We start from the raw sequence: 19,576 nt of genomic DNA, 5'->3' as shown, positions 1-19,576 counted from the left end.
TGGTCAAGAGCACATCTCATAGCACATGTATTGATGGAATAGTGCTGCCATGTAGTAACCCCACCCCCTTGGGAATTCTGTGATCTACAGAAAGGGGGAAGATGAGACATAGGCCCTCTTACATCCATCCATCCACCTGCGAAACCAACACAAATGTGAGCTCAGCTGCAATGGCAGCCAGACTGCCTGGGGTAAACCTTTTAAGGAAGATGAGAGACTAAAATAGGTTCATCAGGTACAAGCTGGCTACCTAATTCCCATTTTGATGGGGACAGCCTACAGATAAATAGAAAGGGATAGGGAGGGGCAATCTAGTTAGTGACACTTATTGAAGATCCTCTGGGTGATGAGAAGTACAAGGGCATATAATGGAACAATAAATTTATCATTTGAGTTTATAGTATATGAAAGGCAGTGTTGCACAGTAATAGCATATTAAGAATAAATTTCAGGGACATAAAATCAAAGTGGAGCCAAATAACACTAGTTGAAAATCTCCCTTTCTTTGACTTTAATACAACAGTTCAACCTAAGACTTGGACTAGGAAGACATTCTACAGTGGCATTTAAAAGTGATTTCTTAGAAATAACTTGGTGTGGGCTTCACCAATTTTACTGTGTATGTTTCCCATCTCTTCTGTTTTTCCTCTTATTTCCCCTTTTTTTTCTTTATAACTAACTTCACCTTGACTCCTCTTCATCGTGCTTGAGAATTCATTTCCTCTTTTCATCTTCCTGTCTGTTGTACCAGAATGTACCTACCAATTTAACACAAATGTCCCATGGAATACAAAAGATAAAAAATTAAGACATTACTATCCCACAGTTCCACATGTGGATTTCAACTATTTCTTATTATGGATTAGCTTATCATAATTTAAATGAGAAAAATACTCTGTATTTTGTTTTTAAAAAAACTTTGCAAAAAGCCTATGTTGATATATTTCATGGGGTTTTATAACCAACTGGGTATTTATGCTGTTTAAGTGTGAACCTTATCTAAAAATGTACAGATATTTTCTGACATTCTTTGTCAGAAAAGCACAATTGAATAGAAAAATAACAACTGTAAATGCATTTTTAAATCACCAAATGGTATTGTCACAAAATACCTGTTTAAAATAAGCATTAGCTAAACATTTATGTGAAATCATTCTCTAAAATGATGTGATTTCCTATATGCAATTACCAAATTTCCAGGGTAAAGCAAAACCCAACTTTTTCTCCCACCTCCTTAGTTTTTGCCAGTTTTTACTTTTCACATCTGCTGGTACTCTGAACAAAGAGCAGACTTTGAGTGTCTGAATAGTAGTGATTTCGGTGCTTTTTATTTTTAAGACAGACCCTTCAAAATATGGCTCATTGACAGTTTTAAAGGAGTTCCTGAAGATCAAATTATCGTTTTCTAAGTGTTTTATCTCTAAGGATTTGTTAGATGAACCGATCGCAATCTTAGAGCTTTGATTTGGTAAGGTGGTTTTTCTCTAACACGTATTGCAGGGACTTTCTGTGTGTTTAGAAAAGACTTGAGTGAATTCACTGAATTGTTTGAAGACAACACTGTTATAAAATGAAATCCTTCCTCTCAAGGATTACCATTGTTCCTCCCAGTTTAACTTTCCTGGCCACCTAGTGGATTCTTTTATTGAACAAACATTTAATGAGCGTGTATGTCCCAGGTGCATGTTAGGCCCTGCTGACAGGATAGAGACTAGGGTGTGTCGTGGCTGCCTTTGAGGAATTCAGCCAAGTGGAGAGAAAAAGGTCGTAGGACTGTAATAGATGTTATCTTCCAACACATCTCCCTGAGCCAGTTGATGTAAAGGGCCTCCCCAGTGAAGGAGCCTTTGAGTGCCCTGTTGCACTCCTGCAGGCATTGTTACGTGTAAGCCTGGCCCATCATTCTGCAAGAAGGCTGCTTGCCTTATTTTACAGATTAGGCACAAAGATTAAATAGGAAAGCCAGGATTTGAGCCCAGTTTCTTTATTCCAAATATACTATGTGATACCAAGCGAGATTTTTGTTTTCTTGCTTTATTATTCCATATTGACCTGAGCATACAAAGGAAAAGGTTCACCAAATAGAATCCTGAGCTGCTGAGGCTCTTGAGTGTTTTTTCCTGTAAGATTAGAGTGGAAAGTCACTTTTTTTTAAATAGTAATAATAATTAGGAGAGTCACTTCTATTTGGTAAATTTTTATTCTCAACTCTAGTAAGTCTGTATAGAACCAATCTTGTAATACTTATTCATTTGTTTGACTTCTTTTCTTTTTAGTGGAATTGGATCACAGAATTGATTTTGAACTCAGAGAAGGCCTTGTGGAGAGCCGCTATTGGTCAGCTGTCACATCGCATACTGCCTATTGGTCGTCCTTGGATGTTGCCCTCTTTCTTTTAACCTTCATGTACAAACATGAGCACGATAATAGTGCAAAACCCAACTTTGATCCAGTCTGAACTGTTGAAGGACATTAATGGCCCAAAACTGATTCTTTTCTGTTAAAATATATGTGTCAACATGTGGAAGTTTCAGGTTTAAGTATGTTTCACTTTTGTTTAGGGTAAGAAATAATTGAATTTAGAAGCACTTTATTTTACTTTAAAAAACAAAACAAATGTCCAGTCCGAAAGAAGTTATTTATAGTTTTCATCATTTTAAGTATGAGTCTGACAGAACCCCCTGCAGAGAATCAAGCAAGACCTGGAAGTAAGGAGGACTTGGGTGGACTGCAAGGTTATAGATCACAATCTAATTTCTCCCAAATATAAAGGCATATTAATGAGTTGAATCTAATGTATTAACCAAAATATGTTATAAATCTAAAATGATCAAGGTCCAGGGTATTCTACGTAAAGATCACAAGGTGGTATCATTGTTTTCGATCTCCATGAAAACTTCCATTTCCACAATTTCTTTGAAACATGAGTAACAGATTTTAAATGTTTTGAATTTAACTTGTTTAGAAAAACTAATGCTAAAATAGAGACAACATTTGAACTATTGTATTTATAGTTTATTACCTCTGACTAATTGTTTTATGTCAATGTATGAAACATTACATTTTTTTAAATGTTTCCTTTGAACAATTTAAGAACCACATTTATTTTCTATAGCGTTAAGGCCCTTTTTTCTCAGAACTCCATCTTTGTACTCTTCAGATGAATATATAGACACTGTGGCATACTTCCAGCATTGTTTTCATTAAAAAGTTGTAGTTTTACACGAATAACACTAGTTCAATTATTTTGAAAAAAAATGAACTTTTTATTATGTCACATGTACCTCAGAGAAAGCTAAAGTTTTCTAAACTTGACATGGAATACTCCATAATGGGTACATTTAATAAACTTTACTGGAAAATTAGTAAACTTCTTTGGAGTAGGGAGTATGACAACTAAATTTTAAGTATATAAGCATCTGTGTGCCAAACAATTAACATATAAAAAGGGGATGGAGTGCCACTAACAAATTTTATTTTTAAAGTGTTTAAGGAATCGTAATTGAGACATAGACACAATGGTTCAGGATTCTGAGGCATTGAAAGAGTTTCCTCAGCTGTAATTTTTTCCACAGTGCTTTTCATCTGAGGAGCTCAAAGTGCTTTGCGATTTAATAATCTATGTAGTAGCTTCTTGAGGTAAGTAAATGAGTGTTATTCTCATGTTACATGTTAGTACACTAAGGCACCAAAACATTTAAAGTGCCTTGAATTAGATTACAGAGCAAATCAGAGCTCAGACTGAAGACAGACCATATTCTTTTATGTGCTGTTCATTGACTGATAATTCACATGTGACCTCTTGTTTTGCAAACAGTAATAATAACAGAAGTTGCAATTCATAATTTGGAGAAATGACTGTGAAGCCAGTACTTTACCCTACTCGTCATATACATTCTTGGGTTCTCACACTCAAAGGAGGAGTTACTTAGAGGGGATCAGTAGCCATCTCTGCCACAACCAACCCATGCTTCTGAGAGGCTTCCGCTGGGTTCCACTTAAGGTGCTGTCTTTGCTTATCTTAGCTCCCCAGGAATCGTCAAACTGGGAGCAAAGTTGGTCGGTCGTACATCTCACCTTCTCCTTTCTTTTTAAGGTGATAGAATCTTTGGATTACTTGTAGGTTTTACTCAGCACTGTCAGTCCTCTATCTGTTTTGTTGGCCTTTCATTGAATTTGCACAACATAAAGAACTTCTTTTTAGTGCTTAAAAAGATCCCAAGGCTCCATGCCCAAATACGTGACTCACTAAGAAACTCTTGCTATAAAAGGCTTTTGATGCAATCTTAGCAAAGCTGAAGCAATGTCTTTCGAATTTAGAGATTCCTGTGAACTCAGGTCATTCTCATACCCTGTTTATTTCGTAGGTCTATTTAGTTCTCAGGAGAATTAAACTCATATCCCATATGACTTTATCATTAAAGGTATGTGAGCATTTGGGTGGTATGACACTCAAATGCCTAAGAGCTTGAAGGGATTCATTCTCTCTTTTTTTTTTTTCTTGCCTGCTCTGGGTCTTCGTGCGGCTTGCAGCTTCTCTAGTTGCAGACTTAGTTGCGGTATGTGGGATCTTAGTTCCCCGACCAGGGATTGGACCTGGACATCCTGCATTGGAAGCGTGGAGTCTCAGCCACTGGACCACCAGGGAAGTCCCAAGGGATTCATTCTTAACCATTAGAATGTGAAGAGCCCCTTTTACCTGAGAAGAGTGAAAACCTAGCAAACCTTTTCATTTGATATAGAGTAAAAAGAAAAGTATATTCCCATAGCTATAGGAATATATCTGCTTCCCTTTTTTCATATTGAGGAAAAAAATGCTATTTAACCACATGGAAGTTATTTGAGTTCTTGAAAACAGCAACATTCAAAACCCCCTTTTCAAAATGAGATATTCTGGATTATTGGATAGGGGTTTTGTTTTCAATTCATTATTTCATCAATAGAGATGGCGATTTTGATTTCACAGTACTCTTCTTGTTTCCATGTCTCTGCATGTTATCATGGAATGTACTTGTATGTACTCAAGTAATATACAGAGTATGTGTAATTCTAGCTTGATTTAGAAGCTAAGTCAGTTACTGAGTAATATTTTGCAACTTTATTCCAGCAAGTACTAAATTTTTGATACCATTAAAATTTTATTCTCTATTTTGTGTACCTGCTATGATGATTCTTCTGAGTACTGGTCAGATTGTTCAAACAATTTTAATCCAGTTAGGTCCCCAAGAATTATTTAAACTTAGAATAAGGAGAATGTTTTGTTAGTTCATAACTTTATTTTCAACAGTAATTATGCTTGTGTTATAATCCAGTGTTACAGTATATTAGAACATATTACAAAATGTACTCAGTTTCTCATAGCAAGCCTTGGGAATCTTATGTTTGACTTCTATTAAATAGCATCTGTCAGCCTTTGGAAATTCTCACATTGAACGTTCTGTAGAAGCCCTCATCTCATTCTCATTTTCTCTCTGTTGTTTCCTCGTTGGGGGCTGAAGCATTCGGGTCATATCCTTCCCCCAAAGGGTAAACAGAGGAAAGGAAACCATCAGTGGAGTGTCACGGCCAATTCCACAACTCCTTCCAGTGATGACACTTGAGCCCCTTAAGGTGGAATCGGACCAAGCCTAGAAAGTTCACTGTAAGGCCTACAGTAGAGGGAAAAAAACTGAATTGCTTTCTGATTAGGTTAGTTAGTATTTCTGTCTTCTCAGCTGTAATGAGTAAGGCATTTGGACAATTGAGAAAACTAATTTGAGTGTTATGTCTTAACAATTGTTTGAATAATCTTTTGTTAGCGTGGAAATGGGGCTAAAAAAGATACGCGATATTAAAGAAGAGTCAAGGCAGAGCTAAAAAGAGGATGTAGCAGTCATTGACTGGAGAAAGAACTAGAATTTGACCAGACAGTCTTGAGTGTTGGGTAGGTTAACTTCTGTGGTTACTTTCAAGTGTCTCTTACCCAGATTCTGCTGTCATCCCTGCGCCTCAAGCCCCTGCCAGGAGTCAGATGGTCCTCTGGCTGAATTTGAAACACATGCATTAAATCCTTTTAGGTTAGGTATGGACAATGCATATAGTTTCCTGACATTTTATAATAACTTACCTACATAGAAAAACTTTTGCTGTATCTACAGCAGATTTGGCAGGAAGCACCCCGACTGAACTCTGAACTCTGTTACTTCTAGGATGGGTCTAGGAAGCCTGCAGACCACGCTGTCTCCTTTTGCAGTAGTCAGAGGGAAAGGAAGTTGCCAAGGAAGTATGTGCAGTATTGAGCTTGGAGCAGTGTACAGAATGGCAGGATATAAAATTTCATCTCAAAGGTCTCATTTAGTAAACGTTACTGCTGGCATGATAACAGCCTGGGTCATATGCATCCTATTTTAGTCTTCATTGGATGTTTGCAATGATTCAAAGGATCCTAAAATTTCAGGGTTTGTTCAGATTTTAGAGGTCATCTAGTCCAACCCTGTTTTAGTTTCATGTGAGCATTTAAATAGCATAAAGGTCATGAAAAGTGAAGTGAGGGGTGGCATGTTAGGTTCAGCCCAAAGACATTGAGAGACTAAATACTCAGCAGTAGAGGAGGGAATTTGATGGTGTCTCTAAGGAAAGATGTCGTTGACCACAGAATTCTGAAGCTGGAAGGGCTGTAGATATCCTCATTTTCCAAAGCATGTTCTGCGGACTTTAATAGATGTCGGTTCAGAAAATAAGTTTGGGAAATGCCAAATTTAGAAGATTCCTTTACAGCAGGACTTTCAGGAGCCTCTGATGCATTAAATGCAGTGTGAATCTATCTGGTGCTGTGGGATGGAGGAGGGGGAGTTTTTCCAAACTTATTTAACCATAACTTTATTTATATGAATATACTTAGAGAAATGCCATCACATTTAATTCCTGTATTTTACAGAGATGTATCATTTTGTTTGACAAGTGACCACTCCCACCCTATAAGGTCACATGGCCAGCCAATGACAGAGTCAGAATTAGAACCTAGTCCCCTGATTCCCAGCTTTGTCTTACACCACGGTGCCTGTTTCCTTCCCATAATACATAGCGAGCTCCTAAATGGCAGAAACTACCTCGGGGTGGGGCGGGAGGGGGGCATGTGTGTGTGTGTGTGTGTGTGTGTGTGTGTGTGTGTCTTCCCCATCCCCTCCCCCAGCCCTCTAGCTGTGAGCTCTCAACGAATGGCTCTAGGCTTGAGTTCCCCAGTTGGTCTCCTTTGTTCCCAGGCTCTCCTGAAAGAGTTCCCTACCGGGTCTGGATAGACTTCCTTTCGTGTCTTAGATTCAAAATACCCAAAAAAAAGAAAAGCAAAAGAGGAAATTTCCTGGCAGTCCAGTGGTTAGGACTCCGTGCTTTCACTGCCAAGGGCTGGGTGGCACAATCAAAGAAAATAATAATAAGCAAAAGAATGAAAAAATTAAATAAGAAAAAGCCAAAATGCCCAGGATACATTGTATTAGTTTTCCATTCTAGTGACAAATCAGACTTGGTAAGGAAACAAGTTGCACAGTGTTAAATAATGTTTAATATTCCTTTTGTTACCTTTCTATACTGTTTATATGTTGACCTTTTATCAATTCATGACAAGTAGAGCCCTTCTAAAACTGTTCCAACATAGGTTAACTAATAGAAATTTTAAAATTCAAGTACTGTGTGGAGAATATGAGACGAGTTTCTGGTGTGTGTGCGTGTTTTCCCCAAAAATAGTCTCTTGGCAGGTAGTTAGCATGAACTTTTCCTCGGCCTTTGTGTTTGAATAGGGGTGGGAGTGCACTTAGTATTGTCTGTTACCTTCTGGTTTTTCATTTATGTGTCACAGAGTGCATCTTGCTTCCTTCCCACTGTACAGTTGCCAGGCTGTGTTGGGAAGCTATTCTTTAGGGAGGTTACATCTGGTCCTCTGTTGGAGAGAAAGATGAAAAACAAGTATGTTAATACTTGACCTTTAGTACTTTCTCCTGGAAGACATCGAATATCTATGAGCTCCTGCATACCTTCCCTTGATGACACCCACACTCACTACCATCTCCGCCTGATTTCTGAAAATATTTGATTCCCCATGAGCTTTGTGATGGAAAAGTACAACCATCTTGTGGGTCTAAGGCTGTCATAATAAATCCAAACTCCGCCAGTAAGAGCCTGGGAAGGTTTTTGTTTTTTGCTCTTAGGTACAATTCTCAGAGGCAGCTAACACTGTGACTCTCTTGCGACCCTTATGTTGTTGCCTTTCTTTCAGCTTCTATGACCTCTTCTTGCGTTTACCCTCCCTAAGTGCTGTCAGTGACTGCAGTAACAGTTCACAGAAGGTGGCCTTTTTCCTTTCCTTTCCTTTCCTTTGTTGCCTCTCATTTTCAGTTAGCAAAGCAGGTTGGTTTTCTCAGAATGTTCAGTTTTACTGAAGCATTATTCCCGTTTGATCTGTGTAGTGATCAGAGGGCAAAAAATATATAACTTTCATTTTAGAATTGTCCAATTTTGATTTTTCTCATTTGGAACTAGTGCATGCACCTTTAATAATTTCAAGGAAGTGAGAGAGAAATGTAGTTCTCTCCTGGATTACACTGTTTCTCTGGCTGAATGATCCATTCATTATCTCATTCACCAAGTGCGAGTACTTGTGCCCTGTAGTAAACAACCTCAAAGACTGTAGGCTGTTCTAAGCATTCTTGGGAACATAGCCCTCCTAATATTTGATTAGATAATCCAAAAAGTTCATGAAGAGTGACAATATTAAAATCTACCTCTTCACGAGCAATGGCCACCACACTACCTCCTACTAGGAGGGTCGGCGGCCACTGTGGCACACTGGCTCCCTCAAACGTGAGAGGAAAAGGTTGGCACATTCTGATCCTGTAGAATAAAACCCATTCACAGCTTCTCAATTGTGAATGGGTCAGAAGATGACCATAGTCCTCAGGCTTGCAGGCTAATCTGAACGTGTGATAACTGATAGAAAATTAAGTCCAAGAACCCATACAGATTGGGACCAATCACTACGACAGTTCCACTTAACTTCCCATTTGCCTCACCCTTTGGTTGGTGCCAGACTGACTGAAAAGTAGGGTTTGTAAGAATCCAGGAATTTCAGTGCTAGACAAAAGCAATTCCCTCAGGTGGTATTGACTTTAGATTGGGAAATAAATGGCCAGGATGGAGGGACTACATATAGAATTGAGACGGGACAGTGTGTGAACTGGAGAAAGAAAAGGCAAACATGGGGAAGGAAAGAAACTGGATACCTGGTCATGATAGTCTGACAGCTTAGACATTTCATTTTCAGAGAAAGGGGGGTGATAGGGTGGCGTGGGTCTGATCACAACATTTCTTGAACTGAAGCCCTTGGATGGTTCCATTTATCATTGGAGGCCCTACACCCTAGCCCAACCTGCATCTCCTGCCTGAGTTCTCTTCTTCAGCAGCATTTCTGTCACAGGCTGCACACCATTCGCCTAAGAATGCATGCATTTTAGTTATTGTAGTGGTTACCTGTTGTTTTTGTCTACCCAACATCCTGTTTCTCCTCCTTTAGGGTCCTCTCCTCCCATCTCCTTATGAAGTACTGCCCTTGCCCTGCCCACTCTGTGTGGTTCTAAGTTGCTAATCCCATAAAAGCCTTCTTGCAACCTTTCCCACCCTTGGTTAAAATTATTTTGTTTCGCATGCGTCCCTATTATTAAAACAGCTTGATCAAAGCACTGTCTGTACCGTGGCCAGGTGAAGGGTACATGTCTCAGATCAGACCATATTTCCCATCTCATAAGCCACAGTGATTATCCCAGAGATGGGCACATGCCCCAAACTAGACCAAGAAGAGGCCTTCCGTAGGACTGAGTTGCTGGCCCGTGTGTACAGGTAGCCTTCTGTGGCTATTCAGTGCAGTCTGGTGGCACATGGTAGCATGCAGCCACCTGTAGTCAAACTCCACCCCTCCCTCCTGCAACATGGGTTATGTCCCTCTGCTATGGGAGAGAAGGGAGCGCACACACATGAGCAGGGCCAAGAGTTCCTGGAGAACTGAAGCAAATGCCACCCCTAGCGTTCCCAATTCCACTCTCCTGTTATTTGCTTAAGCTATTTTGAGATGGGTTTCTGTCCCTTGGGTCCAGAAGAATTCAAGTTAATAATCATTTGACCAAAAATAACCTCCACATCCCTAATGGAAAGTCTGTGTTTAAGGACAGTGTCTTTTGAAGACTTTTCCTCAATCCTCTGGTTGAAATTAATAACAGCTTGTGAGCTCTCATCAGAGTCCATTTGGGCTGCTGTAGCAAAAATACCATCAACTGCATGGCTTACAAACAGCAAACATTTCTCTCAGCTCTGGAGACTGGGAAGTCCAAGATTCATGGCAATGACAGATTCAGTGTCCGGTGAGAGACCACTTCCTCATTGACTGCATCTTCCACTGCAACCTCTTTATAAGAACACTGATCCCATTCACGAGGGCTCTACCCTCATGACCTAATCACCTCCCAAAGGCCCCACCTCTAAACACTATCACACTGGGGACTAGGTCTCAACATATGACTTTAGGGGGGACATATTCAGTCCTTAGCACCCCCCATTAACAATGTGTGTGTTGCACTGGTTTCATTTTGCCTTGATTTGGGGTTTGATTACCTGTTGCTTTTTCACTTACTGACAGGCTCTTTAAAGGTAGGGCGCATCATCGGACTCTCCGTAGGTCACTACATCGTAGGGGCTCAAATTTATTGAATTATATCTAGAGTGGTACTGTGTAAGTGCTAGGCATAACCATGAAAATTACATGACCGAAATTCATGGGAATTGCTGAATTGGGAGAAGCCTTGAGAATAGGCAAACCCTACATGGAACCAAGAGGCTCAGGCAGAAGGGATCTTGCTTTTTCCACAACCAAAGGAAGCAAAATTAATAGCTCCTAGGATGTGGCAGAAAAGAAGTAGGAAGTATTATATGCCAGGGTGAACTTGAAAATAGACCTTGGGTGTACTATTTAAAATACTGTTGTATTTACCTGTGCAGAACAAAAATGCCTAATTAGGCATTCATAATTACTCCCCAACTTGTGCCCCATAGTAACTCAGTGGTGTTTCCTACAGTGACCAAGTAGAATTTCCTTCTTGCCATATGCTGTTCCCAAAACGTAGCAGTGCATGTTCACATCTCTCTGCCTTTGCGCTTGCTGTCCCCTCACCCTAGAATGTGTTCTGCTTATTTCCCATTTACGGAGCTTTTACTTATTTTGAAGTCAGTAATCACTGCATTCATGATTAGGAAAGGAAAATTCTCAGTGCTTTCCCAATTCCTTCCAGCTGCAGACTATTTTCTCTCTATACCAGACAGTAATTTATGATTTACCCTCTCTGCAACTGAAACATAAAGGAAGGGAAAACAAGCAAAGGAGGAGAAGAGGGAGTTCATGGGAAATGGTGGTTGGTCAATTAATTTGCTTCTGTGAGAGACTTTATAATGTTCTGTTGTGTTTTGTTTATGAAGAAGGGAATGTTTTCCAGGTTTCATATGAATAGCTGTCAACTTTGGGACCACAACTTTTGTGGAGGGTGAGGACCACCAGTTTGTACCTGTACATAAATGTACAAAGTTTTGTGTCAGTACTTACACAAAACTTTTGCCTCTGATGGTTGACTGATCACGTGCTGTACTAAAGAGGACCTGTGCGGGGAAAGGATACCGCAGCACGGCAGAGGGGAAGGACTGCTCCCGCAGGCGGTGACAGTGGAAAGTGACCTAGCAAGTGGGAACAACTGGGGCATCTTATTTGGGGCTGTCTGACTGGCTCCTCATAGTAACCCCAAGTTGGAGAACACTCCAGTTTGACACATTGAAGCCTGGGAATTTTTCTCAACTAGACCTATGGTTGTAAAGATTTGCTGACATACCCTGTCTCAAGGATTCCCTGCTCATTTTTCCCTCTCTCAACTGTAAGAAGATTTAAGGATATGTCTATATGCATCGGAGGAGGGGGAGAGCTTACTAGCTTGCCAAATTTATTAAACCCTCAATCATGTGACTTTTGTTAAAATTATTGTTTACATTTACCTGTTTGCTCTCTACCTGGCACTGTTCTAGATGCTTTAGGTGAATTCCTTCGTTTAATGTTTACAGTGCCCTCCTGAGGTAAACACTGTTGTCAGGCCTTATTTTTCAACAAGGAAACCAAGACATAGAAAGATTGAGGTAACCAGACCCTGGTCACACAGCTACAAGAAGATGGAGCTGCGGTGTATGATGCTCAAGCCTGTACTGTGCCACCTCTCCCAGTGCAATGCGTGGGAAGACAGTCCAGATGGGCCTCAGGACCAGACTCTACCTCACTATCTGTAGGTAAAAGCCTGAGAATTGTAACTCAGTCAAAATTCTAGCTTACTCCCCTGCTTGTGGTCTCAGATGCTGGTAAAAATAACCACAGTGCTTGCAAGCAGGATAGAAATGAGCATATTTCATGAGAGGAATAAACCAAGGTGATGACATCCTGCTTTGCCCCCTTCAGGACTAGGAGCAGAAATGGCCGATGTCTTGACAAGTGAGTTGCCCAATGAGTATAATCTTACCTGTACTCCTTTAAGTTCATACAGCACCTAAATATTATCACCCAGGAATAAAACAATCCTGGGAATGGTTAACTCGCATTCCCTAGGTTTTGAAAGGCTGAAAAATATCCTGTATTGTAATCTGTCATAATCATCCTGGAACCACATTTTTAATGGTGTGAAGTCTATTGCAGAATTCAGACTCTGAAATCTTTCAGACAGTTCTCTACAATTCTACAATGACATATATATGTGTATATATATATATATATATATATATATATATATATATATATATATATATATATATATATAAGGCACTCAGGTTCTGAGCTATATAGAGGTCCCTAAGGAGTCCATAAATCTTAAATGAAAAATTGTCATCAAAAGGAACTAGAATTCCCTTTAGTTTTTTGTTGTTGTTTTTTTTTTCTTTTTCTTTTTTGGCCACGCCACGCAGCATGTGGGATCTCTGTTCCCTGACCAGGGATCCAACCTGCGTCCCCTGCATTAGAGGCACAGAGTCTTAACCTCTGGACTGCCAGGGAAGTCCCCTCTTTAGTTTAAATCACGTTTTACATTTCTCTAAGAGGTTCGTCAGACTCTCATATGACTTGTTTGACACAAATTCTATTAATATGAGGAGAATCATGAAATTTGTGTTTAGGAGAATCATGAAATTTCTGTTTATGTCATTTTCTTAGACTTGAAAATGCTGTCCTAACTTTATACACCCTTTACCTAATTTACTGTAACACTTTACTTTTTGCTCCCCATTTTGCCTCACCTTTTGTTAATTTCTCATGTATAAATGGTTAATATGTATAATCTAAGGAGTTGCCGTGATAGTGGGAATAAAAGGCAAGTGATATAAAACACCATCTCATCATCACCATTCTCTGTTCAGAGAGGTCTAATTTCAGAATTTTGGCAACACTCTTAATGCTCAACAAACAAGTGAGATCATTGAATCAAACAACTATCCCATTCACTGCTCATCTTTATACTTTTATTAGCTAGATTTTACAACCTGGTCTCTGCCTTGATAATTGAACATTTCAACATCCATATGCCTTTAACTTCACTGCTTAAAACTTGCCCCACATTTTTGCCTTTAGCCTTTGTCCTACTTTTTTGGTATGTCACTAAACAGGCTGAGCATTCAGTAAACTGTACGCTATTCAGATTCTTGCATAACATTCTAGTTTAGAACACAGTAGTCTTTTTGTTGCAGAGGGACGAGCTAAAGAAAGTTCTCATTTATGCGGTGGCAGAAAGCCTCAGATGTTACCTGAGTATGTGTGTCACACTGCTGTACATTTTTAAAATATTTTACCTAAGGTCTTAATTACACATGACATTGAGGAGAAAAGTGTTGACTAAAAATAAATGATGCAAACAGTACTTGTTTTGGAAATGTAATCCAAAAATATACTCAGATATATGTCGACACATATTTGTGTCCTAAGTAATTCAGTAACTAATGTAGGCGCTTTCTCAGCTCTCTCCATGTTAACTGAACTAGGGTGATGGTAGGCAGTGCCCAGGTTACTGCAGATTAGCAACTGTTTATCAAGTCTTGGCTGACCTTTAGTGAGTGTCAAGGGTGGCATTAAAGATAGCTTTTAAATACATTAGATATTTATTTAAAAACTTGACGATCTTCCAGCTGGAACACCAGTGTGCCCAGGTATGCAACTCAATACTATTCACAGTAGAACATTCTCTCACAAGATCTTTGCCTTCCATTAACAATTCACAAACTGCCCTTCCTGTCTGCACCCTTGTGCCAGGCCTTCCTGAGAACTTATTTACAACAGCGGTTTATCTAAAAATTATAGTCCAAAACCCCTTGGGCAGACAAATGCCATTGATCCCAACGTAACATTCAAGAAGTCACTGATCCAAGTGCCATATTCAGCAAATTCCCAGGCATGACCAAACTTGCTAGAAAACCAAAAAGGGAAAATCTGGGAAGTAAGCCAAGATCCTGGGTGTCATTGTACAGCATTCAAGCCAACTCTGGTTTCAAAATTCTCTTGAGATTGTTACTCCATGATTGGAATGCATTCCACACTGCTTGGCCACAGATCACCGCACAAAAAATACACTGCAGAATTGTGCTTCCATATTGCTCGCTTTTTGCAATAGGAAAATTTAGTTGTGGGTGGAAAAGTTTGTTTTGTTTTTGAATTTTCCTAAAATCTACTTACTGGTGAGGCATTATCAAATAGTAGATATAAAACTGGGTTAAGATCTATCAAATATAATCTGGGACTAATCCCGTATCTCCTATCTTCCCTGCCTGTTTCCAAAGATGCTGTGAAGAATGAATAAGAAAACATTTTATTTAAGACAGTGTCATAAGCACAAGGAAGACATTATTCAAAAGATATGGACAAGAAATGGTAAGCCTTAAATAACAAGTGAGTAGTGGTATGCCTAAGTAATCTATTGATATGATGCAATCTCAATATAAATGCAGCAGGATTTTATTTGAAGACAAACTATTTCTCAAATTTATATTGGAAAAATAAACAAGAATAGCAAGGAAATTTCTTAGGGGAAAGAAGAGTAATAAGGGTAATTAGACCTACTATCGAGTAAAACATAGTGTAAAGGTACTGTGATGAAAACACTATAGTGTATGAAGAGACAAGAGAGACCAATGGAATAAACTAGAAAGCCCAGAAAGGCGTCAAATAGATAAATTTAGTCTATGATAAAGTTGACATTTTAAATCGCTCAGTGAGAAGAATCTAAATTAAAAGTATGAGATACCACTTTTCCCCTGTAAGGCTGACAAAGTTCAAAAAGCTTGATAATGTGCTCTGTTGGTCAGGGTCTAGGAAACAGATACTCTCAAATGTTTGCCAGCGGAAACACGAATAGGTGTTTGCCCTTTGGTGGGCAATTTGGCGATGGTTATCAAAATTGTAAATGCCCATACCCTTAAATTCAGCAATTCTGCTTCTACAAATGTATCCTTCAAGTGTTCTCACATGTGCAAAATGACCTACATATAAAGTAATTCATTGCAGAACTGTTAGTGACAGCACAAGATTAGAACTAAAGTAAATGTCCATTGATTGGGATTGGTTAAATAAATCACGGTACCTCCGTAAAGTGGAATGATGTGCACTTTAAAGATTTAAGAAATTAAAGATAAGGCAGTCCTGGATGTACAGATATAAAACAATCCCCAAGCTATATTGGTTAAGTGAAAACCAAAACGCAGAACAGCGTGTATAGAATGTAGAATGTATAGAATGTAATCTATTGTGAAGGGGGTTTGGGGGTATAAAATACCTTGGAAAGGCAAGAAACTAGTCCCAGTGGTTTCCTCTGCAAAAGAGGATTAGATAGATGAGGGATAGGAGTGGGAGGGAAACTCACTTTTAGGTATATAGTCTTTTATGCCTTTTGAATTTTTAACTGTATGTGTGAGTTACCTATTGGAAAGTATGTGTTTAAAAAACAAAACAAAACAACAATACAACCACTGATAGCAGAAATAAAATAATATGAAGAATAATCTGGGATACATTTACATACCACAGTCTAAACGCTATGGAATGCAAATGTCCCTTCTTCTTTGAGAGTACTGAGCAATAGAAATATTATTATTATCCCAGAGGAAGATACTGGGAAATTGTAGAATGTTGGAAATAGGAAAGAAATGTCTTCCCCAAACATTTAAAGGAATAGAGGATCAGAATCTTTAAAAGTAGAGTGATCTGTCCCAGTATTCTGAAAGAACTAACTGAAGTGTTGGCAGGGACATGACTTCAAGTCAACCTAATAACCTAAGTAACTTTTAAAATCATTAACACTTGCCCATGAATCCTAGCCTTTGAGTGGTCCAAACATTTTAGGAATAGTATTCAAATATGCATAACAGGATTTAGATCTAACACTTTCTCACAGGACCTAGGAGCTCCATAATGAGTTTATTGTTTTGTTTTACCTTTATATTGTTTCTTGTTTCTTTTATGTAGTGAATAATGTTAGGCAAGGAGGAAAATTCTATCACAGAGGCTATGAAATCTGGTCCTTCTTATGATGGAGAAGAAGCAAATTATGTAAGACCAAAACTGACGGTAGCCACTTCTGCCTTCTAAGGACAGTGGAATAGTGATTCCTACCTGTGGCAAAATATCTGCTCCCCACTTCACATAGAGGCCAAAAAGAAAAGTCTTTGCCAGTATTTCTCCTTGTGGCTCAAGGTTCACCTTTCCTTAGATCAGCCATTGTTTTTGCAAAACACACTGATGAGTTTGGAGATATGCAAAGGCAGGCCTGGAAAAGATCAAAATAGTTCTGCACATGAAGAGAATTGAGCTGATGAGTAGAGAACCTGAGAGCCCAGGTAAGTTTAAGGTAAGAAGGTGTGAAAAGGGTCTCAAAGGAAAAGGGAAAACAAGCAACCTTCTGTAAAGTTCACTCCATACATAAATGCCTTGTGTGAATGACAATTTAAGGGGAGATGAGGCGGAAAGGGCTGATGCTCCTCATTGGGACAAAGCAATGCAGAACAATTGATAAGTGAAATTAATTCTCCAAATACTGAGGTGATTGGAAAATGCACAGACTACCCCGATTTCCCTGAGAAGGCACTCAAGAGCTCAAACTAATTCCCTTCGAATTTCAAAGCAGAAGGTAATTCACCTGACTTCTGTGTTATACCTCCCTCCACTAAAGACCTGCACAATGAGATTGTGAAAGAAGCAATACATTTATTTATCAACAGTTTAAACAGGCACAAAGGAAGTGCTTGGAATTCCCCGCTCCTACCTCTAAGAGGAAACTTTCAGAAGTTTAAACCAACCCATTCTTCAATTGATGGTCAGAAAATCAGACTTCTTAAAACTTCTAATTTCTCCTGAGATTTTTTAAATGCTTGCTCCTCCAAAGAGCTTCCAAAATTCTTTCTCCAAAAAACTTCCTAAGAATTTAGAATCTCAAAAATCTTTCCATGTTTTTTTCTATTAGTTTGTTTATTTTTAAATCTGTTGATCTATCTCAAATTTATCTTGGTCTATAGGTAAAGTATTGCTTTTCACATCATCCCTCAGTTAACTGTCCAACAGTTTTTAATTTAATAATCAATCCTTTCCCTATTTAATTAAAATACCACTTTTATCATGCTAAAATTCTTCATATATAAGTGTATTTCTGTATTCTGGAATCTATTCCGTTGACTTCATTCACAAAGCACACACTATTTAGACTACTGCAGTTTTATAATGCTATGTTATCTTGTAAGGCTGGTCTTCCTTCACTGTTCTCCTGTTTTTACATAAGGTTCTTGGCTATTACTTTTTTTTTTCCAGTAAGAACTTTAAAATCAGTTTTTCCACTTAAAAAAGATTTCTTTTGGTGTTTTCATTGAGATTGTGTTATATTTCTAGATTAATTGGGATGAAGCAGGCATCTTCTTGACGTTGAAGCCTGCTATCTCAGAAAAGGATGTGTTTTTCCACTCAGGTTTTATTTTGTGTCTCTTAGAGCTTTTTTTTAGTTTTCTTTGTATGGATTGTGAACATTTCTTATTTTATCCTGTACTGAAATATTGAATATTTTGTCTTTTTTTGTGACCATTATAAATGGCCTCTTTTACCTGTTATGTTTTCTCAGTGGTTTTTATTTGTATACATAAGTTAGGCTATATGGAACTGCCATTTCTGTGAGTCTAAAAAAGTTAAATATTGGCAATTTCATAGAGCTTTCCTAAAAGAAAGGCTAATGATTTTTTACATTTACTTTGTTCCTAATTACCTTAGTGAATACTCTTGTTGTTTGTCATATTTTTTCAGGTGATTTTCTTTCCTGAGTTTTTCAGGTGCGTAATCATAGTATCTATTAATAATGGTTAATCTTAATTCTATCTTTACAATCCAATTTTTGTACCTCTTATTTATTTCTGTTGTCTAATTAGGTAGGCTATTACCTCCAGAATGATGATGGTGGGTTATAATTGTAAGGGTAGACATCCTTCTGTTTCCCTATAGAGCATAAGAGCATAGGCTTTCCGGTTGGGACATACATGTATATATATGAATGATATAACATGATTATATCATGTTTTAAGCATTTTAATCAAGAATTTTTGAAATTTTTTAAATGCTTTCTAAAAGCACTTATGAAGATGATCATATGATTTTTCTCTTTTTAACACTAATAGGGTGAATTATATAGCTACATATTTCCTCAAATGGAACCATCTTTGCATTTCTTATACGAATCATATTTTATCAAGGTATGCTATTCTTTTTTTTAATTATTTTTTATTGGAGTATATTTGATTTACAATGTTGTGTTAGTTTCTGCTGTACAGCAAAGTGAATCAGTTATACATATACATATATCCACTCTTTTTTAGATTCTTTCCCATATAGGTCATTACGGAGTATTGAGTAGAGTTCCCTGTGCTATACAGTAGGTTCTTATTATCTATTTATGTATAGTAGTGTGTATATATCAATCCCAATCTCCCAGTTTATCCCTCCTCCTCCTTCCCCCCCTTGGTAACCGTAAGTTTGTTTTCTACATCTGTGACTCTATTTCTGTTTTGTAAATAAGTTCATTTGTACCATTTTTTTAGATTCCACATATAAGCTATATCATATGATAATTGTCTTTCTCTGTCTGACTTACTTCACCTAGTATGATAATCTTTAGGTCCATCCATGTTGCTGCAAATGGCATTATTTCATTCTTTTTTATGGCTGAGTAACATTCCCATTGTATATATGTACCACATTTTTTTTATCCATTCCTCCGTTGATGGACATTTAGTTTTTTTCCATGTCTTGGCTATTGTAAATAGTGCTGCAGTGAACACTGGGGTGCATGTATCATTTTGAATTATGGTTTTCTCTGGATATAGGCCTAGGAGTGGGATTGCTGGGTCATATGGTAGCTCTATTTTTAGTTTTTTAAGGAACCTCCATACTGTTCTCCATAGTGGCTGTATCAATTTACATTCCCACCAACAGTGCAGGAGGGTTCCCTTTTCTCCACACCCT

The 19,576-nt window shown here is 38.3% G+C and overlaps 1 protein-coding gene across 8 annotated transcripts in view; it reads left to right on the top strand.

The window, feature by feature from the left end:
• DDHD1 (DDHD domain containing 1) overlaps positions 1-3,845 on the top strand; it is a 90,677-nt gene extending 86,832 nt beyond the window's left edge. For 7 of the 8 annotated variants that reach the window (XM_059914255.1, XM_059914253.1, XM_059914256.1 and 4 more), the window contains one exon: positions 2,277-3,845. In XM_059914255.1, the coding sequence (XP_059770238.1) occupies positions 2,277-2,458 (182 nt within the window). In that variant the 3' untranslated portion in view covers positions 2,459-3,845. The remainder of the gene's footprint in view (positions 1-2,276) is intronic. The other variant, XM_059914257.1, reaches the window with a different exon arrangement.
• The last annotated feature ends 15,731 nt before the right edge of the window (positions 3,846-19,576 follow it).

Source organism: Balaenoptera ricei, chromosome 2 (assembly GCF_028023285.1).
Source record: "Balaenoptera ricei isolate mBalRic1 chromosome 2, mBalRic1.hap2, whole genome shotgun sequence".
Taxonomy (NCBI): Eukaryota; Metazoa; Chordata; class Mammalia; order Artiodactyla; family Balaenopteridae; genus Balaenoptera; species Balaenoptera ricei.
Note: the sequence above shows the minus strand (reverse complement) of the source record. Positions and strands in the feature narration are given on the sequence as shown.